General features: G+C 33.9%; 1 protein-coding gene across 4 annotated transcripts in view; it reads right to left on the reverse strand.

The window, feature by feature from the left end:
• LOC119839548 (toll-like receptor 6) overlaps window positions 1-21,814 on the reverse strand; it is a 190,495-nt gene that overhangs the window by 106,711 nt on the left and 61,970 nt on the right. For all 4 annotated transcript variants that reach the window (XM_038365891.1, XM_038365881.1, XM_038365870.1 and 1 more), the window contains one exon: window positions 6,114-6,162. In XM_038365891.1, the coding sequence (XP_038221819.1) occupies window positions 6,114-6,158 (45 nt within the window). In that variant the 5' untranslated portion in view covers window positions 6,159-6,162. The remainder of the gene's footprint in view (window positions 1-6,113; window positions 6,163-21,814) is intronic.

Genomic DNA, 21,814 nt, shown 5'->3' on the forward strand with positions numbered 1-21,814 from the left:
ATGCCATTGTCGACTTTCTTGTCCATACGTATGGACACCTGGATATCATAAAACATATATAAATTTTCCACAAGAGGGAATCGAACTCTTTAAAGTTTTATGATCACCATTGTACCTTCTTATAGCTAAAGTTTTGCTTTTAAACGGCTTAGTTGATTAAACTTGAGTTTTATTTTATTATTTACTAGCAGTCCGGTCCGGCTTCGCCCGTGGTATTTATATAGCCTATAGGATTCCTCAATAAATGAGCTATCTAGCACTGAAAGAAATTTTCAAATTGGACAGTGCAAACAGTAGTTCCTGAGATTAGTGCGTTCAAACAAACAAACTCCCCAGCTTTATAATATTAGTATAGATTTATAAATCTTTAATATAATTATTGTTATTAACATTTGCAAAAAAGTACAGTACATTAGGCGGCCTTAACACATAATTGTGACCAGGCAACCGGTGTAAAAGATTACCAGATAATAATATTAAATTGGTAGGTAAAAAGATCAAGTTACATATAATTTAGAAGATATGTAGTTTAAACAGTTTTATTCCAACCTAAAAAAGTCGCGTAATCTCATATCTCAGGCCATGTCCCAGTCATGTACATAGGTACCACACGCAGGTGCATTGAAGCCGGTCGCCTAGCGCCGCAGCCTTTGTGCGCGGATTCTAAACTTTCTCACGATTTCATGTTTTAATGATTTAGGAAGCTTATGGTTGTACAATGTTACAGACGGATAACTAGGCTTTAGCCTGTGTCCGATCGCGTGCGCTGAGCTATCGCGTGACAATCGTACGAAATTACATACTTTATCCTCTTAAAATGTTCGTAGCGAAAACTAGAAGACCGTACTAAAATTAATTAAAAACGATCATTTCAGCCTTTTTCACGAGATAATGGTAAATACATGCTCGTCTTCGTACGGTTTGATATCTCTATTATATAATACTAGCTGCGCCCCGCGGTTTCACCCGCGTAAGTCCGTATCCCGTAGGAATATCTGGATAAAAAGTTGCCTATAGTTATTCCAGTTGTCCAGCTGTCTACGTACCAAATTTCATTGCAATTGGTTGAGTAGTTTTTGCGTGAAAGAGCAACAAACACACACACATCCTTACAAACTTTCGCATTTATAATATTAAGTAGGATTATATATGTGACAACGCTATCGTAATTGATTTTTGATATTATAATTCTGCAATTACTCAACTGTGTTGAGCTTGCGTATTCTGATATACATAATGTACTCAGATGCTTGTTTACATGTGTTATATTTCATTATTAATTTTTATATGTACTAGCTGTGACCCGCGGTTGAAACCGCGTAAGCGTGCTGCGTAACCGTATCCCGTAGGAATATTGGTATAAAAAGTGCCTATGTGTTATTTCAGTTGTCCAGCTATCTACGAAGCAAAATAGTATTATTATTCACCAATAGATGTCAGGAAAAAAAAAACACGAATAAAACACTTTCAAAAAAAAATTCCTAGCTAGATCATTTATCGCCCCCGAAACCCCCTATATACTAAATTTCATGAAAATCGTTGGAGCCGATTCCGAGATTCCATTTATATATATATATATATATATATATATATATATAATTGGAATCTCGGAATCGGCTCAACAAGAATCACAAGAATTGCTCGTTTAAAGGTATAAGATATATGGCATGTGTTTATTTTATGATTAAAGACCCAGGTTCAGAGATATATTGTTTAAAAGCTGTATAATAGCACTGTAAAATAACTTATATAAGTTTACATCCAATAATTGTGTATCATAACTAATTAGTTGATCTTGGCTTAATTAATTAGTACTGATTCATGTTTTCTTGGCTAATAGGTCTTCCCACAGATTACTCTTATATAATAACAATTAATATTTAATAGTCCAAAAGTGAAATAAATCAACTGTAAGGGTTTTCCTTGTGTTTTCCAATGTTCAATAGAATTTGAGATTAACACTAACTATTTTCAGTAACTCAGACAGAACCGACCTACAAATAAAATATGAAGTTATACGTGTAAACTAGCTTATCCCCGCCGCCTTGCTCGCGTTCGAACTCAATCTTAACCATTCTCGAATATCACTGAAGACGCGTCTTATTTCATTAATTATTGTCGAGCTGTTAGGAGTCGCATAAGAAACATGTATATAAGTAGAACGATTTCATTTGATACATCAGTGTGAATTTGTAAAAGATATAAACGATTCACAAACTGGTTATTTATCTGAGATATATTATCACGTTCCTCGATACCGCTAAGAGCATACAAAACATTCACGGCATGTTACATAAATACGGTGCTGTTGGCATATCACGAATGCAAAGTTGTGGACAAACAACGCGTTTCGGCTTCCAAGTTGCGAGTAAGTTTCCAACTTGATACCTCAATGCTTCGCGATCGATTCGCAAGTTAAATATTTCTAAAATGTTTTGCGCCGGCAGGTTGTGGGGAATTTGTTACGATTGCATTGTGATACGGTAATGTTGTGGCATGCGCTATACCGGCTACAACTAAATATACCTTGGTTTGTATAAACGTGTGCTTATATGTAACTTTGTTTTGTACACATACCTCTGTAGTGTTATATTGATACTGCTTCAAAAACTAAAAGGTAAAATTAGTAGGTAATATGCAGAATTTAATAATTATCTCCTTATGGGCTTTCTTTATCCTCATAAATAAATAATTTAGGCCAAAAACTAAACTTATTTACGCCACAACCCCGAAAGGGCCTTGTCTCTGTTGTGTGAAATAAATTATTGGATGATGATGGATGCTACAATTGACATGGTTTGTAACGATGCTATGGGATAATTAAAAATAACCTATTTATATTTGATCTAAATACTTATAGTTAGTTAAATCGATCAAGCAAATTCACATTAAATAACTGGAATTTTAATTAAAAACAATATGAAAAGTAGTACTAAGAAATACTATCATACAAAACTCATTCGGTTGATTGGACAACCGGTAAAAGGTTAACCAATGAACCTGACCCACCTGAGCCGTGACGTCACGCGACTGCGCACTGAATTCGTAAACAAAAAGTTAATATTCCATTTATGAGGTGCGCACGCGACGAACGCAGTGCGAATATACACTTACATTGGTATGCGCATTAAATATAAAAAGAGATACCTCATTGTGTTTTAATTTCGAGATATTAAAAGATGTTTAAGTATTTAACCGACATCGAAAAGGCGTGAATCAGATCCAGTATAATTGTAATTATGTATTTCTTATTGTAATATTTTTCTTTCTAATGTGATAAAGAAGAGATCTTTAAAATATCTACTTATTTTATGCTGTTCTCAGTGAGATAAATAAATGACATTTAAAGTGAACACCACATGCTGATCAATGTCAGTAATAATTATAAATCTTTATATAATAAAGTGGCCTTGAGAAAATTGGGACACGTCGGAGGGAAGCTGCAAAAAGTATATTTTACATAATAACTATCATTAGCTGGTAAAATGAAGCGAGTGGTGTCGCAGTAACCATCACCAGGCCATTAAGCGTTTGAGGGAACCGGGTCGAGAGGCTGCACGGCACTCACAAAGCCTCCAATTCACTCTTTAAATTATTAAATACCGTACACGTGACCTAATTTCATTTATTTTATCGTTGCAACGTAGTTAATTAGCCTCCCTGAAAATATACTTTTTTTCTGTTTGTGTAATATTTTTTCTTTTCATATTTAACGATTTTAATTACTCGCGAATGATACAAAGCGCCGCAAATTGCTTGGCTATAACAATTTTTAATATTTTGACCTGGAATTGAAGCCTGCATTATCTTCATTCATATAACTTTAATTAGCACCTTTCAATCGTTATTCTTTTTTAGGTTTTTTAGGGTTAAGAGCAAGCCTATAGAAGTTAAATTGATTTACAAACGAAATAAAATTTAACGTATTTCAATGTACTTGCCTGCAAGTTTGCTTGCGGGTTCTGTTTACATAAACATATATAATATAGGCGGTTGTATGTAATCTCTCTTAAAACAGTACCTAGTAAAGACAGTATGCTTCGCTAATATTCAATAATTTATAAATGACAAATCTCATTCACCACCCGAATAATGTAAATTACTACAGCTAGTGAACGTAATTAATATCCAACGAAGTACCTCCACGGGCAATGTGTAATGCTGATGACGTCACCATCAGGTTGCCAACCGGTGACGCAACGAAACCTCTTCAAATCCGCTTTATAGGGTAATGTTATTAGCAAGTTATCAAATGAATAGAAGATACTCTTGCGACCCAATTTCTCAAATAAACTAAATTATGGGAACGGATGTGAGAATTAATGCTCACTAATCGGAGATACGATCGCTGGAGGTAGATGCTGGTCGGATGTTGATATTGCTAATAATTATTAGTATCTACCTGTTTTTTGAAGGTTGGTATTAAAATCTGTATTGTATACTAGCTTTTAGCCTGCGGCATCGCCCGCGTCGTAACGGAAAAGATACAGTTCCGAGTATTTCCCATGTAGCGAAAATATCGACACTATGCCCTATCTCGGGTCTAAACTAACTTCGTGTTAAATTTCATCCCAATCGGTTCGGTGGTTTAGGTGTAAAGATGGAACAGACAGAGTAACTTTCAAATTTATAATATTAGTAGAGATAAAGGCTGGCTGGGAGAAAGAAAGAAATGGCGGAACGAGCTAGTCTTATTGTAAAGTGGAATACATTTCATATTTTAATATAAAGAACACATATTTTGCAATTAAATACTTTAATTTATGTTAATTTGAAATTGTTATGAACTTATGGCATGTTTCATTGTATTTGCAATATCAAATAATATAAACTTACGTGTGTACAAAGTCTGAGAAAATTATCAGATATCTTATCGTATTAACTGAACAAATGGGTAGAGAACTATATAAGGCCTACTTATTACAAATGAATCACATTTCGTTTCATTTTTCTTATGTTTAAAATAACTTATACCTTATACTAAGGAAATTTTATCATAATTGTAGAAGTTTCCTTCTGAAACATGAGTGTGTTTAGAGGGGTGTTTGTCAATCAATCACTTCGGAATGATCGAGCAGATCGGATTGAATTTGTCATACAGATAGAACATAATCTAGAACTGTAAAATGCTTTCTATTCAGATGCTACAGGAGCTTACAAGCATTATTCTATAAAAAGTATCGCTGGAATATAATTCGAGGATTTTAAATAAATCCAGATAAAACCGGTTATTTTGAAATTAAGTAGTTAAAACTGGGCATAGGAGACGTGAAACGTCAACTCATAGAAGGAGCTAGAAAGGTTTTGAGGCACGATAAACATAACATACAATACGTATATATGAATAAATAATTAATAATCGATTAAAACAAAAGGTTTGATACGTCATAATATGTGATTATTTTATAATTCAATTTTAAACCTAATTAATACAAATCTGAAGAGTTTGTTTGAACCTGCTTATGTAAGGAACCACTAGACAGATTTAAAAAATTGAGTGCTGGTAATTTTAAAACTACCACAAGCAATGCCGGGCCGGACCGCTGGTTTTAAGCTTACTATACATAAGCCTTTACACAAGTAAAGGCTATATATAATGGTGCCCATTACAAGGGCCCCATTATATAACTAATGCAAGCATGTTCACTGTAATTTATGCTATACAAATAATAAAAATCCAATAGTAATACAAATTAAAAGCGGCACTTACACATCACAAACAGTGTTATTACACTTCGTGTGTGGATCGACTCGGACTTGGCAGTTTTATTACCGATCCACGTTAAATGTCATAAATAATTTAAAGGAGTCGATAAAGATTCGAGGGGTCAAGGCAATTATATAAATGGTAGATATTTTACCATTAAATAAGCTCGGTGAAATAAGACAGGAATTGAAAAGGAAGCACGTGGGTGGGATTTGCTTTATAGCTTAATTTGTGAGTTTAGTCATAATAACTATAGAAAATTATGAGAATTGTAGAAGAAGAGAAAAATAAGACAAAAATAATGTAATTTAAAATGGTCTTTTCTCGAGATATTTCATAAATAAAACAAAATTATCATATTCTAACACTTATAATAAAATGATATGAGATATAAATTAACACTGACCTTACATATCTGAGGTTCGGAGTTTATATAACTGCAAGGCGCCATTGATCTGCGACAAAACGAAAAATATGAGTAATTATTACTAAGTTTTTATTTCAAATAAAAGAGCCATATTTAAGAATGTATACAATTTATTCAACTAGGTCTTTTGAATGCAGAAGTTTCGTAGTTAGCGACGAACACCGTATAGCGAAATGGATGGTTATGATCTAAATTGAAGGTTTGTAAATTGTGTTATTTTTACGAATAAATTCGTTTTAATTTTTTATATGTTTTGTCACATAACCTCTCAGTAAATTAAAGATGGCGCTGTCTAAATATACAGAGGGCAAGTTCATCACATCTGAGGTTTATATCTCGTTAAATTTACAATCACTTCGCTCGTTTGATTGTAAAATATAATAAGCACCAGTTACGGCAGCCTTCGTTTTCCATTACAGCATAAAAGTATGAACATTGTAGGGTATTATTATTAAAATTTTGTTAAGCAAAGAAACCTGTAGTTTCCCAGTAAACAGTGGAAATTTTTAATTTCGCCGCTTCCGTGAAAACTTGGGAGCTTTTAAATGGCTACTCGGAGGAAAATATTTGACTCGGAATCAAGTGGCACAGAAATAGGTCATGCTCGATGTATTTTTAAGCTGTGTTTAGAGCGTTGTCGTCCGCTGCCGTACAATGGTTGGTACATTTTCATATTTTTACACGGAACAAAAAAAATTTATTATAGTATTTAGATAATTTGATACCTTTTTAGTATCAATTGGATATCGTTGGCTGGGTTACATATTATATCACCTTTGCCCTTGCTTATAACATAAAGTAAACATCTCACAATTTCGCATTTATAATATAGAGTCTATATTATAAAGACGAAATTGTGTTTGTTTGTCCATCTTCACGTCGCAACGGAGCGGTATTGCATCCTTTATCTCTGTGAAGATAGTTAGGAGGCTAGAGAGTGAGATTGGCTACTTTATATCGCGGGGAAACATCTTATTCCCATGAGAATATCCATTGTGATGTACATATGAATCGCTCCGATATTGTACAACCCGTTGCGATCGAGAGGGTTATATTAAAAACTAGGTTTTGCCCGCGGCTTCGTACGCGTTAAATTTGGACTAGTGTAACAGATGTTATTATACATATAAACCTTCCCCTTGAATAACCCTATCTATTAAAAAAAACCGCATCAAAATCCGTTGTGCAGTTTTAAAGATTTAAGCATACATTGGGATAGAGAAAACGACTTTGTTCTATACTATGTGACATGTATGGCAACTGTTAATATTGTTTAACGAAGCAAGCGAAGCCGTGGGCAACAGCTTGTATTTTATAATTCTTGCATAACATAAATTAGAAACGCTTATCGTGATAACATATTTGTAAAGTTTTAATGGATGAAACGATAAAATACGAGTTTTTAACCCAGATATAAATGTTTTATTTCTAGAAACTTTTTCCACGAAGAGTATTCACCATTCCGTCGACATGAAACGTTTACGATAAATAATTTGTCCAGTCGAATTTTTAGGCCAGGGTTTACGAGGGTCGCCTTCGAAATTCTTCACAATTCACGCAATTCAGAACCTAGGTATGGACCTTCATGTTTATCGCGGGTTTCATGTCGCCTGGGAAACTCTGGATTCCTGTATTTTCGCTAAATATTATGTCGCGAATAAAAGCTAGCGATAAAGCCTTTTATTTTTATAATTTGTGTAAATATTGAATAGGAAAAAAAAAAGGTTTGGAAATGAAATTTTGTTTAATTTACCATTTTACGGATTTATAACTACCTATTATATTTATTCTAACATGCAAAAAATAGTTTTCAATCTATTGGTTTATTTACCAAATAATCATAAAAATAAAATATTTTATTACTTTCGTTACTAGGAGTTAATAGCTATTTGGCAAACCAGGATTTAACGGTGTTAAGATTATTATGGTGATATTTTTGTCATCGTCGGCAATGGAGCTGGCGGGTCGCCTGATGGAAAGCGTTACCACCGCCTATGGATATTTACCAAGGCGTAAGGTTGTTTGCACTTAAACGTCTACAAAGGGATTGCCGATTGTTAATGGGTAAATGGGAAGGGATGAAGAAAGGAGGGGAATAAAGGAAAGGATTGATATAGGCTGAGAAAAAGAAAAGGGCCTAGGATATTATAAAGATAAGATATGATAAGATAGGATATAATAAAGATTCGTTATGATAATGAGACATGTATCAGGAACCAATTACGGATGTAAAATATCTGTCACATATTCTATGAGTCTGTACGTGTGTTATAAATTAAAAATGAAAGAAAGAAGTAACGCTTAATTCAGCACAGACATAAAATAACATGGAATAAACAAAAATAAATTAACAATTTAAAGGAGAAACAGAAAGAATTGTCTGCACGTATATTACAAATTAGGATCAATTGTTCTTTAAATACACCATCAAATCAATAGCTATGTGTAAACGCTGTCAAAGTAAAGTAAAAGGCGATATTAATTAAATGGATACAAACAACGACCAGCAAACGTTATTTATGTCGAGATGGGGACGTCCACAAATCATCCGCTTGGCTGTATCTTACGCTTGGTGACAACACGACCGAGCGTGGTCCAAAGCGTAGTATGTTCATTATCTATACTATTATTAAAAGGTTTATAATTTTGTATGTTTGTAACGTTTTTCCGCACAACTGCTAGACCGATTTCAAAAGCTCTTTCAATATTTGAAAGCTGCAACTCAGTACCTGCGTACCAGCTAGTTTTTCATTTTAATTTATAAGGCATGGATTCTCTTTAAACTTAGTTTTTATTTATTACAAACGCACTTGCTCTAAATGCTTGTCCATTTTATTCTTTCCGACCCAAAGAGTAATACGCGACCTTAGAAAAGACAATAGTATTTCAGCACTGAACTGTCAAAAGAAGATTATTCAGTATTCATTCTGCGATATGTCTCAGCACTGATATTCAGCCAATCTCCTATCCTAATTGTCAGAATTATGTTAATATTTCATTTATTAAGAAATCAAATGAAGAGACGAAGTTGAAATAATAAATGCATAATTAAAAACAACCGCTATTTACTTGCGGAAATTATAATAAAATATTCTAAACGTAATAACCTGTTACTAAAGTTCGAGGAAGTGTAGTAAACTCGGATTAACTAAAACTCAATATTTTGCAAACAAATAGATAGTTAAATAGATGATCCGTCATACTTAAATGCTTTTAGTTAAATTTACGTATTTCTTGATGGTGACACGATTTTTTTATTCCTATTAGGAATACGCGTATGACATATATAATAGACCACTAGATGCAGATTGAAATGACATCTTGTTCAGTTATTGTCTTCAAAACTTTCACGTTTATAACATACCTACTAGCTTCCCGATCGCGGCTTCGCCAAAATAAAAAATTCCTATGGGAATGAGATGTTTTGTCGCCATAAAAAGGAGCCTATGACACACATGATATCAACATAGCGTTCCGTCGCGACGTGCAAGACAAACAATCAAACAAATAAACACTTTCGCATTTATAATAAACGTAGCTACGCGCATCTCATACCTTGGCTCATACAACATCCCGTTTCTCGCCGCCGAGACCCGCCGGCGCATGCACCTGGTCGATCCACCGACCCGTCCAGCCAGTTTTTCAAATTTAATGCCATTCATACACGCTGTATATGTTTTTTCGATTCGAATGTACATGATTATTTACTTATGTTTGTATAATTAGGCGATTCTTTTAACACGCCGGTGTGGTGGGAAGACGCCAATGGGTGGTTTTCAGTCTCGTTTTAAATCTTACTATTACATTCTTTATTCTGTATGTCCTTGTTTGTAATCGTGACCAAATTGTATGCTGTGTTGATTTTACTTGTACCGTTATCTGTTATATCATTTACCCATAATAGTTATGCAAATCTATTTGAGGTAAAATTTTATATGTTTGGTTATAAGTACATTGGAAACAGATACGATATAAATCAACTCTAAGCCTATTATTGAAATCAATTCCACGATGTCATCATATCGTAAACGTTATTTCTAAATCACCCAAACACACGTATTGTGACACATGCCAATAATAATAACAATAACTGCCTCATAAAACAAACAAAATGTGAGGAAAACGCGGCTGCAGCGAAGATACAATTCAAAATAAAGACAAAATACGAGCGCCTCCATTTAAATGGAAATCACACAACTCTTTGAAATGAGCGCGATATCAAAACTGCTATTTCAAAATCTCAACACAAAAGATTACATTTACATAGGAAAAGAATCAAAAACATGTCAAATAAAGTCGTATCTTTAGATTGCATCTGTATCGAGTTAGCGCCGAAGCGACTTGGCAATGTCTGTGGGATAGCGTTACAAGCTCGCGTGTAACGTACGCCGGGTGCGCCGCCAGCGGGCTTCTATCTTTTTTAAAATACATAATTTCATAGTCCCTAATACAAATCTGTACATTAGTTTTGTTGAGAACTTTTTGATATCACAAAAGAAGAATTTGTTCTCAAAGATGGCTGCGCAAATGTGGAGTTTCAAAACTAATTAAACCCGCAATATTATTCCCTATTTACAATATTATACCTATTTTCTAATACACGTTAACAATTAACAATTAAGAATCAGTCAGGTGATAAAGAATTTAAGAAATAAAATAATTATTTGAAAATTAAGAGTAATTTACGCGTTTAAAAGAGCGCAATACAATTATTAAAGGCTGCATTATTTCAAATTTTTTCAACATCAATCATTCTTTTGTACAATGAAGGTCAGAACCTGGGTACCCCTGGGTAGAAGGTACCACTCTACATTCTAAAATGGGACCAAATTTCACATTTCACAACAACAATTTCACATTAAACACAAAAGTATTACGACAATCGGTTTGTTTTTTAAAAAATAATATTACCGTCATACATTAACCATAAAGTTAACACAATATAACCACATCACAAAACTGTCCAGCCAATGAGGCGGCTAGTTAGACAGATATAATTCATAAAAAGGTCAGGTAGGGTCAGGGTAATTATCAGCTGAGCGTTAAGCGGCTTGGAGCGGGTCGGTAAGCGGCCGATCGCATAAGATTTTAAAACTTATAGCCCTGCACGGGGAGATAAGATGTTATAGCTTTAATTATTTGTTATTTATGGTAAATTATAATAATCCTTGACATTTTATTGAGCAATCTAATCCAAACCTACGATATAGACATGGGACATTTGATACAGCCTTTCTCATGCTTATGTATGCATTCGGGGATTTACCACAGTATCTTTACTAAACCTATACAAAGCAAGATAGTCGCTTCACGTCGAAGAGAAATTCACTAACTGTTCCAATTCTAATTAATTTATTATTAAACGAATCATTTTTCACATTTAAGACAGGAAAACACATTTAAACGATAAACAAACTGAATTCCTCCCCATCTATCGTTACTTAAGACAGAGTAATTATAGGACTATTTAAAGTTGCCTTTTTTATGCCGTCGTGTGCTTTAAGAGTTGAATTCTGTTAAAACAAAAAATTACGCAAAAGTCGAAGAAAATGAATCGCAATGGAAATATGAAAGCGATCAAGTAATCGGCTTTAAAGCACGGCAGGTGCAAGCGCTAATCCCGTTATAAATGAATCAAATTTGACGCTCGCAAACACGCCGCAATTTAGGGGAAGGAATTTGATAAAATCACTTTGTACATTTATCCGTCTTGATCAGCTTTTGTTGAAACTGCTAGACTTATCTTTAAATCTTTGAATATATCATTATTCTAGCTGTTCAATTGTAGAAATATAGATTACTGCTGCCGTGGATAGCGGGAGCTTACCGACGGCAGAGTTGGTTTCGATCTTCAGTTGTTATTAAAGAGTCGCTATCACAAACATAGTAAAGGATTTAATTCATATATTAGTGAACTAATATATGAACAAACAAGCAACTATGTCTTTATTAATTTTGACAATTTTTATGAGAATCCTCTGAAAGAGAAGACGAACTGGACAAAGGCTCGCAAGTTATTTGCAAGGAGCAAATAACTTTTAAACACAATAAAAAGAACTACTCTAACAAGTTTACACTCTTTAAGCTTTATCAATTCTCCAAGAAATGCAAAGTAAACCCAAAGAAATACAACATTTTATTCCCAGTCACCAAGTAGGTAATAAACTTAGCAAGATTGTTGACACGAGAATAAAAGCAAAGAATAAACATCATTTAACTGCACAATTGTAAGGAGTGACGGACAGAGGCCGATACTGGAACAACGGGAACACTTTCCAGCGACCTATATAGAAAAATTGGGTTAACATCGCGACTTACCTCAGTTACGGGCCATTAAATGATAAGTTATTAGTAGGTATAAAGGCTGACTTTGTCGGTACACGCACACATTCAACACATATAAAAAGGGCTTTTCATCTGTAGAGTGAAATGTATGTAATACTGTTCAAAAGGAAATTGGCAAGTTTATTGAAGAAATGTGGGATGTTTTTAAACAATCAAAGACTAAAATAGATTCAAAAATTCAGAGCCTCTATGCCGGATTGATTTTATGTTTTAAATATCGATATATTTAGTAGATTATTTGTGACACCAACAATAAATACATCTATATATGAGCGTGTTAATACTTGCTTCGGGAATTATCTAGATTCATTAAAAACAATCTTGAGAAAGTTTGTCGCATAGCCAAGGACATTATATTATTACATGAGTGTGGCCGGGTTAATGAAGCCTCGCGAGATAAATCCCCAAAGTTGGTACTACTGCTGAAGTTTTCGCGAGGCCATGTGTAAGGAAATACTTTGTGGGACGTAGGGACGATTGCGCAACTCGCAAATTCTTTGCGAAGTATTGGCTGTTTGGAATTCCGCTTTTTTAGACTTTCAATAAATGTTGTATGCTGAAAGAAAAGTTGAAGAGCACGTGTTTGAAATACCTGGTATCTTTGAATTTTGGGATTTAAAATGTTAAACGTTTAGAATGTAGACATGCCAAATCTATGTTTTTGGTTGATATAGTTTCGATTGTAAGTGTGGGAAACAAGAATTTTGGGAAACAATTTCTTAAATTCACAATTTCAAAATTATAAAACAGAAAATAATCGCACAAAACTTAGTTCCCTATAAAGCTATAAGGCCTTGAACGCGAAATGACACTAATCACACTAATATTATATATGTGAAAGTTTGTCTCTTTGGATGTTTGTCCGACAATCAAGCTGAAACTACTGAACGGATTTTGATGAAATATGGTATACACACAGGGTATGAGCTAACTTGGTTGATATTATACTTTTAATCCCGATTAAATGCTCCCATGGGATAAAACAGGACTAGATAGTCACAAAATAATTTGTATATGTTCAAATTTCACGCCGGCAAAGCCGCGGGCGAAAGCTTGTTATAATATAAACACAAAATATTGTCACAAGAAATATACCTACACAATCCCAAGAGCTCCATACATCTACATTAGGCGCTGGCAAGCGAGTTTTAGAAAATGCGTTAATTAGGCGCTCTCTAAGTTAGCGAGTCAGCACTTTAAATTTCCCAATGGGTATTATTTTACCATAAATCAACCCTTTCATGGGTTCCTATCGCTAAGACACAGAGCAAGCGCCGATCCCTGGTGATTAATTGATTAAGCAGCCATTTCGTAATTTTCATGATTTATGGCGTTTGTACACATGCGGGGAATCAGGGTTTCAAATGGTGGATTTAGTTCCTGAGAAGTAGGATATTTCAGTCTGTTATTTTTCCCCAATGTTTAATCGGGGTTAAAAGCATATGGATAAAGACAATTGAGTTCATGAAGGTTTACTAGCTGCATGCGCCGGTTCTGTACGGGGAGTTATTTATCGTAATTGAAACTATCCTATCTTTTAAGTTGATTCAAACTGCACGTGGTGTGCAAATTTGATTCAAATCGGTTGAATAATTTAGAAGGTCATCGAGGACAAATAATGTCACACGTAATTTTGATATATAATGATAAGATTTGTCATGTTCATATATCTTAACAGTCATGAAAAGTCCTTTTCCCAACGCTTCAAGAGTATATTAATAATAAACCAAAGTTAAAGTTTAAGAAAATAACAATTACCTAGCTATAAAATACGTTATGAAAAATAGAAAAGACCAGAAAAGTTGATAGCAAAGCTGCGATCGTTTACCCATAAGGAAAACTGATGTCAATCCCACTTCAACGAGTCAATAACATCGCCGAGAGCTCGATACCATCAACTGAATCAATTTCAAAACCTTTAATTGGCCTTTTTGCGAACCTTTTGATGTCCCGACTTAAGAAAATAGACGGCGAGGCACGACAAAAGAATTTAATTGATTCTCAAGAATGTCCGAGGAAATCTTTTAGCTGGTTTGATTGTTTCCGAGCTAAGTCGCTTTAAATGTTAAATGCATTTCGTTTACCTTGGACGGAATAGTTTTACATATAAAATTCAAGTGTTTATCATCATTGTTTTCTTGTTCGATTCTACGATTGCGTGGTATAATATATTTTTAAATTAACCTTTAAAAAGCGTTATTTTGTACGTGTGTTACCAGTCTTTCTCAATAAATTAACTAATCAACACAAAATATTTCAATAACTATAAATCTCAACTCAGATGATTATGGATTGACAAATCCATATGCACCACTCTGAATTTCTAATTTCTAAATGTAATACTTATATTTTTTACTAGTGGGCGGTCTGCCTCGGCTTCGCCCGTTGTACATATAATATAGCCTATAAGCCTTCCTCAATTAATGAGCTATCTAACACTGAAAGAATTTAATTTTTAGTTTTATAGCATTGAAATTTTCAAAATTTCTCACTGAAAGAATTTATCAAATCGGACCAGTACTTTCTGAGATTAGTGCGTTCAAACAAACAAACAAACTCTTCAGCATTATAATATTAGTATAGATTACTGAAATAAATTAAACGAATAGTAACAAATAAATAAGCCGACATTAACAACTTATGTTATGAGTCACAAAAAAATTTGTTTTTCCCGACATTGAATTCTAAATTGTTGATAACATCAGAGGGGAGGCCGGGCAGCGAGGGCTCAGAGGGACCGGAGCTCGCTACAAACCGATGACTGATACAAACGAGTTTCTAATTCGAGCTGTTTCCTCTCCAATACTAAAAGTTTCAGTTCCACTCTATAATTAAATAACTAACATCAATCCCGACGTAGACAGTTCTAATGAATACAAATGGTATTTTCTTCAACGTTTAGCTTATTAATATTAAAACGGCTTAAACAGGATAATTAAAGCTGTTTTATTGTGTGGGTGTGAACACGCTTCAAAGAGATAAAGGGATATACTTTTCGATAGAAGTAGATGCGTTTTTGATGTTATTGAAATATGTTTTCCTTCACTGCTTTAAAGTTGTAATAATAATCCAGACACTCCTTAAAAAAAACAAAAAACGTTGCTATATCAGCGCATTGTTTGAACATAATATTAAGTCTTAAACAATAAAGCAGCGTGTATGCTAGAACATTATTATTTCCTTTCAGAGCAGTACCTATTTGTTTGGATGATTTTTTTTATTTTAATTTAAAAACATTTTTTGTTTCTATATACAACTTTAATAACAAATGCTGGAAAGAATGGGCTTGGATCCCACGTGCGAGAAATTAAATATAAATTGAAATGTAGGTCGCTCCGCATTTTGGTTACTTGCAAATGATTTTAATTGGAATCGATCGCGAGCGAGTACAAGGGTACACGTTTTAAGCATCCGTAATCAAATTTCACTTGAGTCTTTAAGGGTTGAAGCAACTTTGAGCCTCCCTAATAAATTATATTGCCGGCAAAACTGCTCCCGAGTGCGACACACTTCGTTGCCTCTAATTGGTCGAAATTCGCGTCGACCCGGCTTATAATTGGTCGGATTCTCGAAAATTAGCGGCATCCAAACATGGCCGGGATTAGATCTCGGCGCGGAACTAATGTGCCCCTAGTCAAACATACATAATAAGTTTGGACTGGAGCTAATGAAGATCCGTGAAGACGGAAAACAAATTTAACAAGTTTGCTGGCAACTCAAACTTTCTGTAACTCAGAATACACTAAATTCCTGCTTAATTAACGCTCTGTATAAAGAGTTTAGCAAAATTGCTGATGCACGCACAGCTCCCTGACCTACTTGCCTGCAAATGGCGACAATGTAACATACGATAGAAATAGACGGCGAAGTTTTATATCACTTTGAGATTTATAGTACAGTCTGTATTAAAATTGTCTTTTCGTCTAACATGTATGAAATACAAAATGCTAATAGACGGGATGACTGTAGCATAAATGTTGTTGTCTTACTAACGCGATATCTGACATGGATGTGTAAATAGCCTAAATGGCTATAATTGAGATTTGAGACCAGATTCTGATCATGAGATCTTACATTTTTTTCTTCATTTTGTAAGTATCAAAGGCCTGCTTGTTTAAATTATTCTATCTTAATTTTATTGAAAGGGACAATCCTCATAAAAAGATAAGTAAATAATTACAAACATTTAGTATTTAGTATACATAAATAGTATAAAGTTGTATAACTCGTAGCGTGTTTCGATTATTTTCGTGACAATAATATTATATAGGTCGCGTCGCGTAGGCTTTTACGTACTTGAGTCATGTTTTTAAATAAATGAGGCATGAAACGTACAATTCGAGCGTTTAACTTTAACATTACGATGGCATAGAATTTACGAATGATGTTTATCATTGTGAAATACGATTATATAATTTAAACATATTCATGTTATTAGTTTTTTTTTTTGAGCGGGCAAGTGAGCTGGTGGTTCGCCTGGTGGCAAGCGATGACCACCGCCCAAAATCATTTGCAATAGGGTCTCAACAAATCTGTTGCTAGTTTTTAAGAAGTAAGTTACAATAATCAGATTGAAGACAGGAATAAAGGAATTGACCGGGAAGGGTGAGAGAGAGGATACAGTCTTCCGGAGGCCGTGTATATGAATCATATTATCCGTTTACAATGCCATCAATGTACAGGAAGAGAAGACAGAGATAAAAGAAGAAAACGGTTGATAAATCAAAAGTTTGTTTATATCTTGTTTGTCTACTTGGCTATTCATTTTTCCTTACATTTTGAAAGGTATTTAATATAACAGCAGTATAACAGGCCCTATAACTAACAGCTTTACTATTCCAGCTAAGGCTGTTACCCAATCTAATCCAACAAACATATCAGCGTACATTAACCAAATCATAACAATAACAAGCTTTATTCATTCATTATTCATCTCCCGTGATTGAATGTCCCATTCAGGGCACGCTCGCAATCACCAAGCATCCAATTACATGCGTGTGACGGAGTTACGTCTTCGAGAATTTTCCAGAACCTAATTAGGTAGGATGAGTTCGCATTCGGCAGTTTTTAATTGCTGGTACGTCGCTGTCAATCAATGCTTTATAATATATATATTTTTAATGTATTAAGTGTTTGATTAAGTAGCGATTTAACCGACTGAGAAGGGTAAATTGGATGAAATAAATTTTTCAGACATAATACTTCGGATTTAACTGAACGTGTGATAAACAGGTAAATTAATTATTCTCAGTTTTAACCTTGGTATTAAAGGCATTATTTAAATTAAAATTTCCAGGACTTTATTAAAGCTAATTCCAGATTCTGGCGTATAAGCAATTACCGAACAAAGAGCTTATTATAAATCTTGTTTCTCTAACAAGAATTGTTTTTTCGAGGACATAAAGAGATACAGATAAGACGAACAATATGAATGGAAATAACATTTTAGCGAGGCTTTTCCAGCCTTGTACGGAACTCATTTTATGCAAATCGCAGTCGCGCCTAGCTTCGCTATCTGATGCTAGAAGCTCTCGGGTTAGGCTGGCTGTTCACATGCGACTTGTAGATTCAGTATTGTTTTATATAGGTATATAAAAATAATTTTCAGGTGATGTTGTCATAAAGGGAATTTTTTAAATTATTGCTTACATGAGAAAACCACTGTGGTACAAAACCTATAGTTATTTCTAAATCGTTTTTTCAAGCAAACTATGTATATAGTATATACTTGTTTAGCTGTTTGTTGTATATATATGCGCTTCTCAGTCTCTCTTTTAGTTCAAAAATTATAATTTTCCACCTATTATGGTAAACCTAGATATACATATTTTTTCTTTTTTTTTTGTACATTATGTAAAGGACGAAAAATTTCGACGAATTTGCGACTGATCGATGGTACATAGTACACTTAATCTTTATAGAGGAGATTTGTTATACCATGGAGGCAACCCAGAAATGCGATAATGAGCTTCAACCCTATCTGAGGACTCGCGATTAAAAATAATAAGCGTTTTGGAAGCGGATTTCAGTCGTTTGCGTTTAAGATTAGACGTTTGAAGTCGATGCTCCAACCGTTGCGACCCGTAATGACGATATAAGAATAATGTTCTAGAACTTTCGAGATATTCGCCATTGTTAGAATGGCGGTGGACTTGATGGTACTTTCAAAGTATTAAGTGTGTTTGTTTTTATCATATACTCATTAACAAAATGTTAAGAGCTGTATTTTATATTTTAATGACTGTACTTACCTTGCGTAGAGCTTTTAACAATTTAAAACAATTATCGATTTTCAAAAATAATAAAAAACGTACGTATATAAAAAAAATAAAATGAAAAAACTTCCATGTTTCAACGGGAGATCGAAAACGAATTAATAATTTAAATATTGATGTACACTTAGAACCGAACGAGGTTCGCAGCAAACAAACAGACGTGCCTCCCACGGTACGGCCTTATTTCGGCAAATTCTAATCAATGCTTACTGTTTTTCTTTGCCTATCACATTATAGTATCTGCTGGTTGATTTAGAACTGACTCACACAGCCTTATAGGTCTTTATGAATCCGGGTATGGTGTATCCGAGTATGGGGTATTCGGGGTGGTGGCATTCCAATATCCATTAATATCGAGTTTTATATAGTTATTATTTATGGTGGTGGTAGGTTGTGTTGGATAATCGAGAGCGTAAGTAGGGCAGGGTCAGTTTGGTATGCAGGCATGAGAATTTCGACTTCAGAAATAGTTTTCGTAGGCACTCATATCACAGTTACATCAGTAGGTTACCCTTTTGCACATCTATAGATATAAAAGAAAGCCGTGTTAGTAACACTATTTATAACTCAAGAACGGGTGAACTGATTTTGAAATTTGGTACAAGATATTTTAAGACCCGAGAAAGGACATAGGATAGTTTTTATCCCTATATTTTTATCACGTAAATTTCACGGAAACGGGAATGGAAAATGAGAATGGTTTATTACACGGGCGAAACCGCGGACGGAAAGCTAGTTCAATATTAAAGGGTACATATATCCTATATGTTATTTTGATAGTTAGGCTGCTATACAAAATTGTTTTGAAAAATTCGTTTAAAGTTTACTAGCTGCGTCCCGCGGTTTCACCCGCGTAAGTCTGTATCCCGTAAGAATATCGGGATAAAACGTTGCTTATGTGTTATTTCAGGTGTCCAGCTATCTACGTACCAAATTTCATTGCAATCGGTTAAGTAGCTTTTTCGTGAAAGAGTAACAAACACACATACATATACGAGTACATCCACCCTCACAAACTTTCGCATTTATTATATTAGTAGGATAGGACGAGTACCTAATCAGAAGTCATAATCCTACCTTAATATTTAGAATATACCTTGCGAACTAATTGCATTAGATAGATGAATCTATAGAAAATTAATAAAATCGAAATATGGAAATAAAAATATTAAATTAAAATATTAAAGTGGTTAATTATCGCGATCAAGCCACGGCGGAAACGGTTTTATAATTTATTTTCCTTATAAGCTTTAAAAGTTCGCATTTCATACTAAACATGTCAGTGACCTATTTCATAAATGAGTTAAGTATTCGAGTTTTAATTTTTAAAATTAAACGCGGTTTTACTTTTATAGTTGTGGTCGGCGTATAAAGAGGTCTTTTAGCTGTATAATGCCTTGGTTTTTTGTAATTTGTAATAGTGTTACTGGAGTTATGCGAATGGGAAATTAAGCTAAGCCAGTTTATACGTAATGTGACTATATAAATAATACTTACCTACTTTATATGATGGGAATTATAATTTATGCCCATTACTTTAAATTCAGTCAAGTTTTCTTCTGGACTTTGATAATGTGGATCAACTTTTTAACGGATTTTAAACGCGATTTATTCATTATATTATTAACCCGACATTTTGAACACTTAACAGCGAGCGTGGTCACGGGGTCCTCTTTAATTTCTAAATGTATAATACTCGCGAAAATCAAACACAGGAAAATACTAATTTGGATCAATTGGATTTATATTTAGATACGCGGTCTAATTGTCAATAAGGCATAAGGTAAATTGAAAATCTTTATTACACTGAGTGGTAGACTTACGACAGCATATATATACTTATGTGACCTGAACTGTTTTCTTTCTTTTACGCGTATGTATCAATTATGAATGTAATGTAAATTCTTTCTTGATAGTACATACCTGGCTAATGTTCAATTTCTGTAAAATTAATATTTCTTTTTAATTGCATCTGAGATAATTAGCTCCATAGCGAATAAGCACAAGCAGGAAATGGCTCACACCCTACATAGGCATTTTCCAATTTATTTTTACCTTCTTTGGAAATATTTCGCAATTCACGGTAGGGTTAAAACGAGCCGTCACTCTTTCTAAGTGAGATTAGTATCACATTTCGGGCCATTCATTACTCTTCATTTATTTTGATTAGTGCTTCCTGGTTGTCATGGCAACCGACATATTTCGTACATGAGACTACATTATGTATATTATGACTACATAATGTTCATTTTATTTTAAAGCCTAATCTGGTATATTCGGAACAGATAAAGCTACTTACCCTTTGTAATTATAGTAAATCTTTTCTATAAAAATTTATTATAATTTCTATGAAAAATCTCAATCACCCACTTCCCGGGGAGGGAGGTGACACTCCAGATTCTATAATAGGTCCAAATGATAATAATTTCCCATCAAACAGAAAGAGAATTACGTCAATCGGTCGGAAACCCTCGGAGTTATCGAGTCAAAAACAATACAGTTGAATTGATGTCTTTCGTTTTAAAGACCTTCGGTTAAAAGCGACACTCAGTGTAGTTGATTTAGGTGAAAATATCTCTACTAATCTTAATTTTTATTTAAAAAACAAACAGGTACTAAATAGGTAAGTACAAGTGTGTTTTGTTTATATATTTTAAACAAAGCAAAGACAGTCCAAGTCGACAATAAATCACAACAACAAATAGCTCGGACGATACAACAAACTCGCTCTGATTCGCCTTTGTTTTACATTTCAACTTTAATTGGAGTCGTTTCGTCGTCTTTTATTTTAGCGAATTTAGTGTTATATATATAAAACTAAGATGTGTTGGTAACGTGTTTTTAAGCTTAAGACGTGAAACATTAAGACATTTATTTAAAATAAACAATTTGCCTTAGAAATCACTTAAAATAATAAACGCTTCATCTAAGGCATATTTATTTGACAGCATTGGTACCGACTCGTGGATTATTTAATAAAAGATCTATTGTTTACTCTCTAAAGAGCTAAATATTAAATAATTGAAAAAATTATGAAGAAAATGCATAAAGGCAAGCTAA

This window comes from Zerene cesonia, chromosome 1 (genome assembly GCF_012273895.1).
Source record: "Zerene cesonia ecotype Mississippi chromosome 1, Zerene_cesonia_1.1, whole genome shotgun sequence".
Taxonomy (NCBI): Eukaryota; Metazoa; Arthropoda; class Insecta; order Lepidoptera; family Pieridae; genus Zerene; species Zerene cesonia.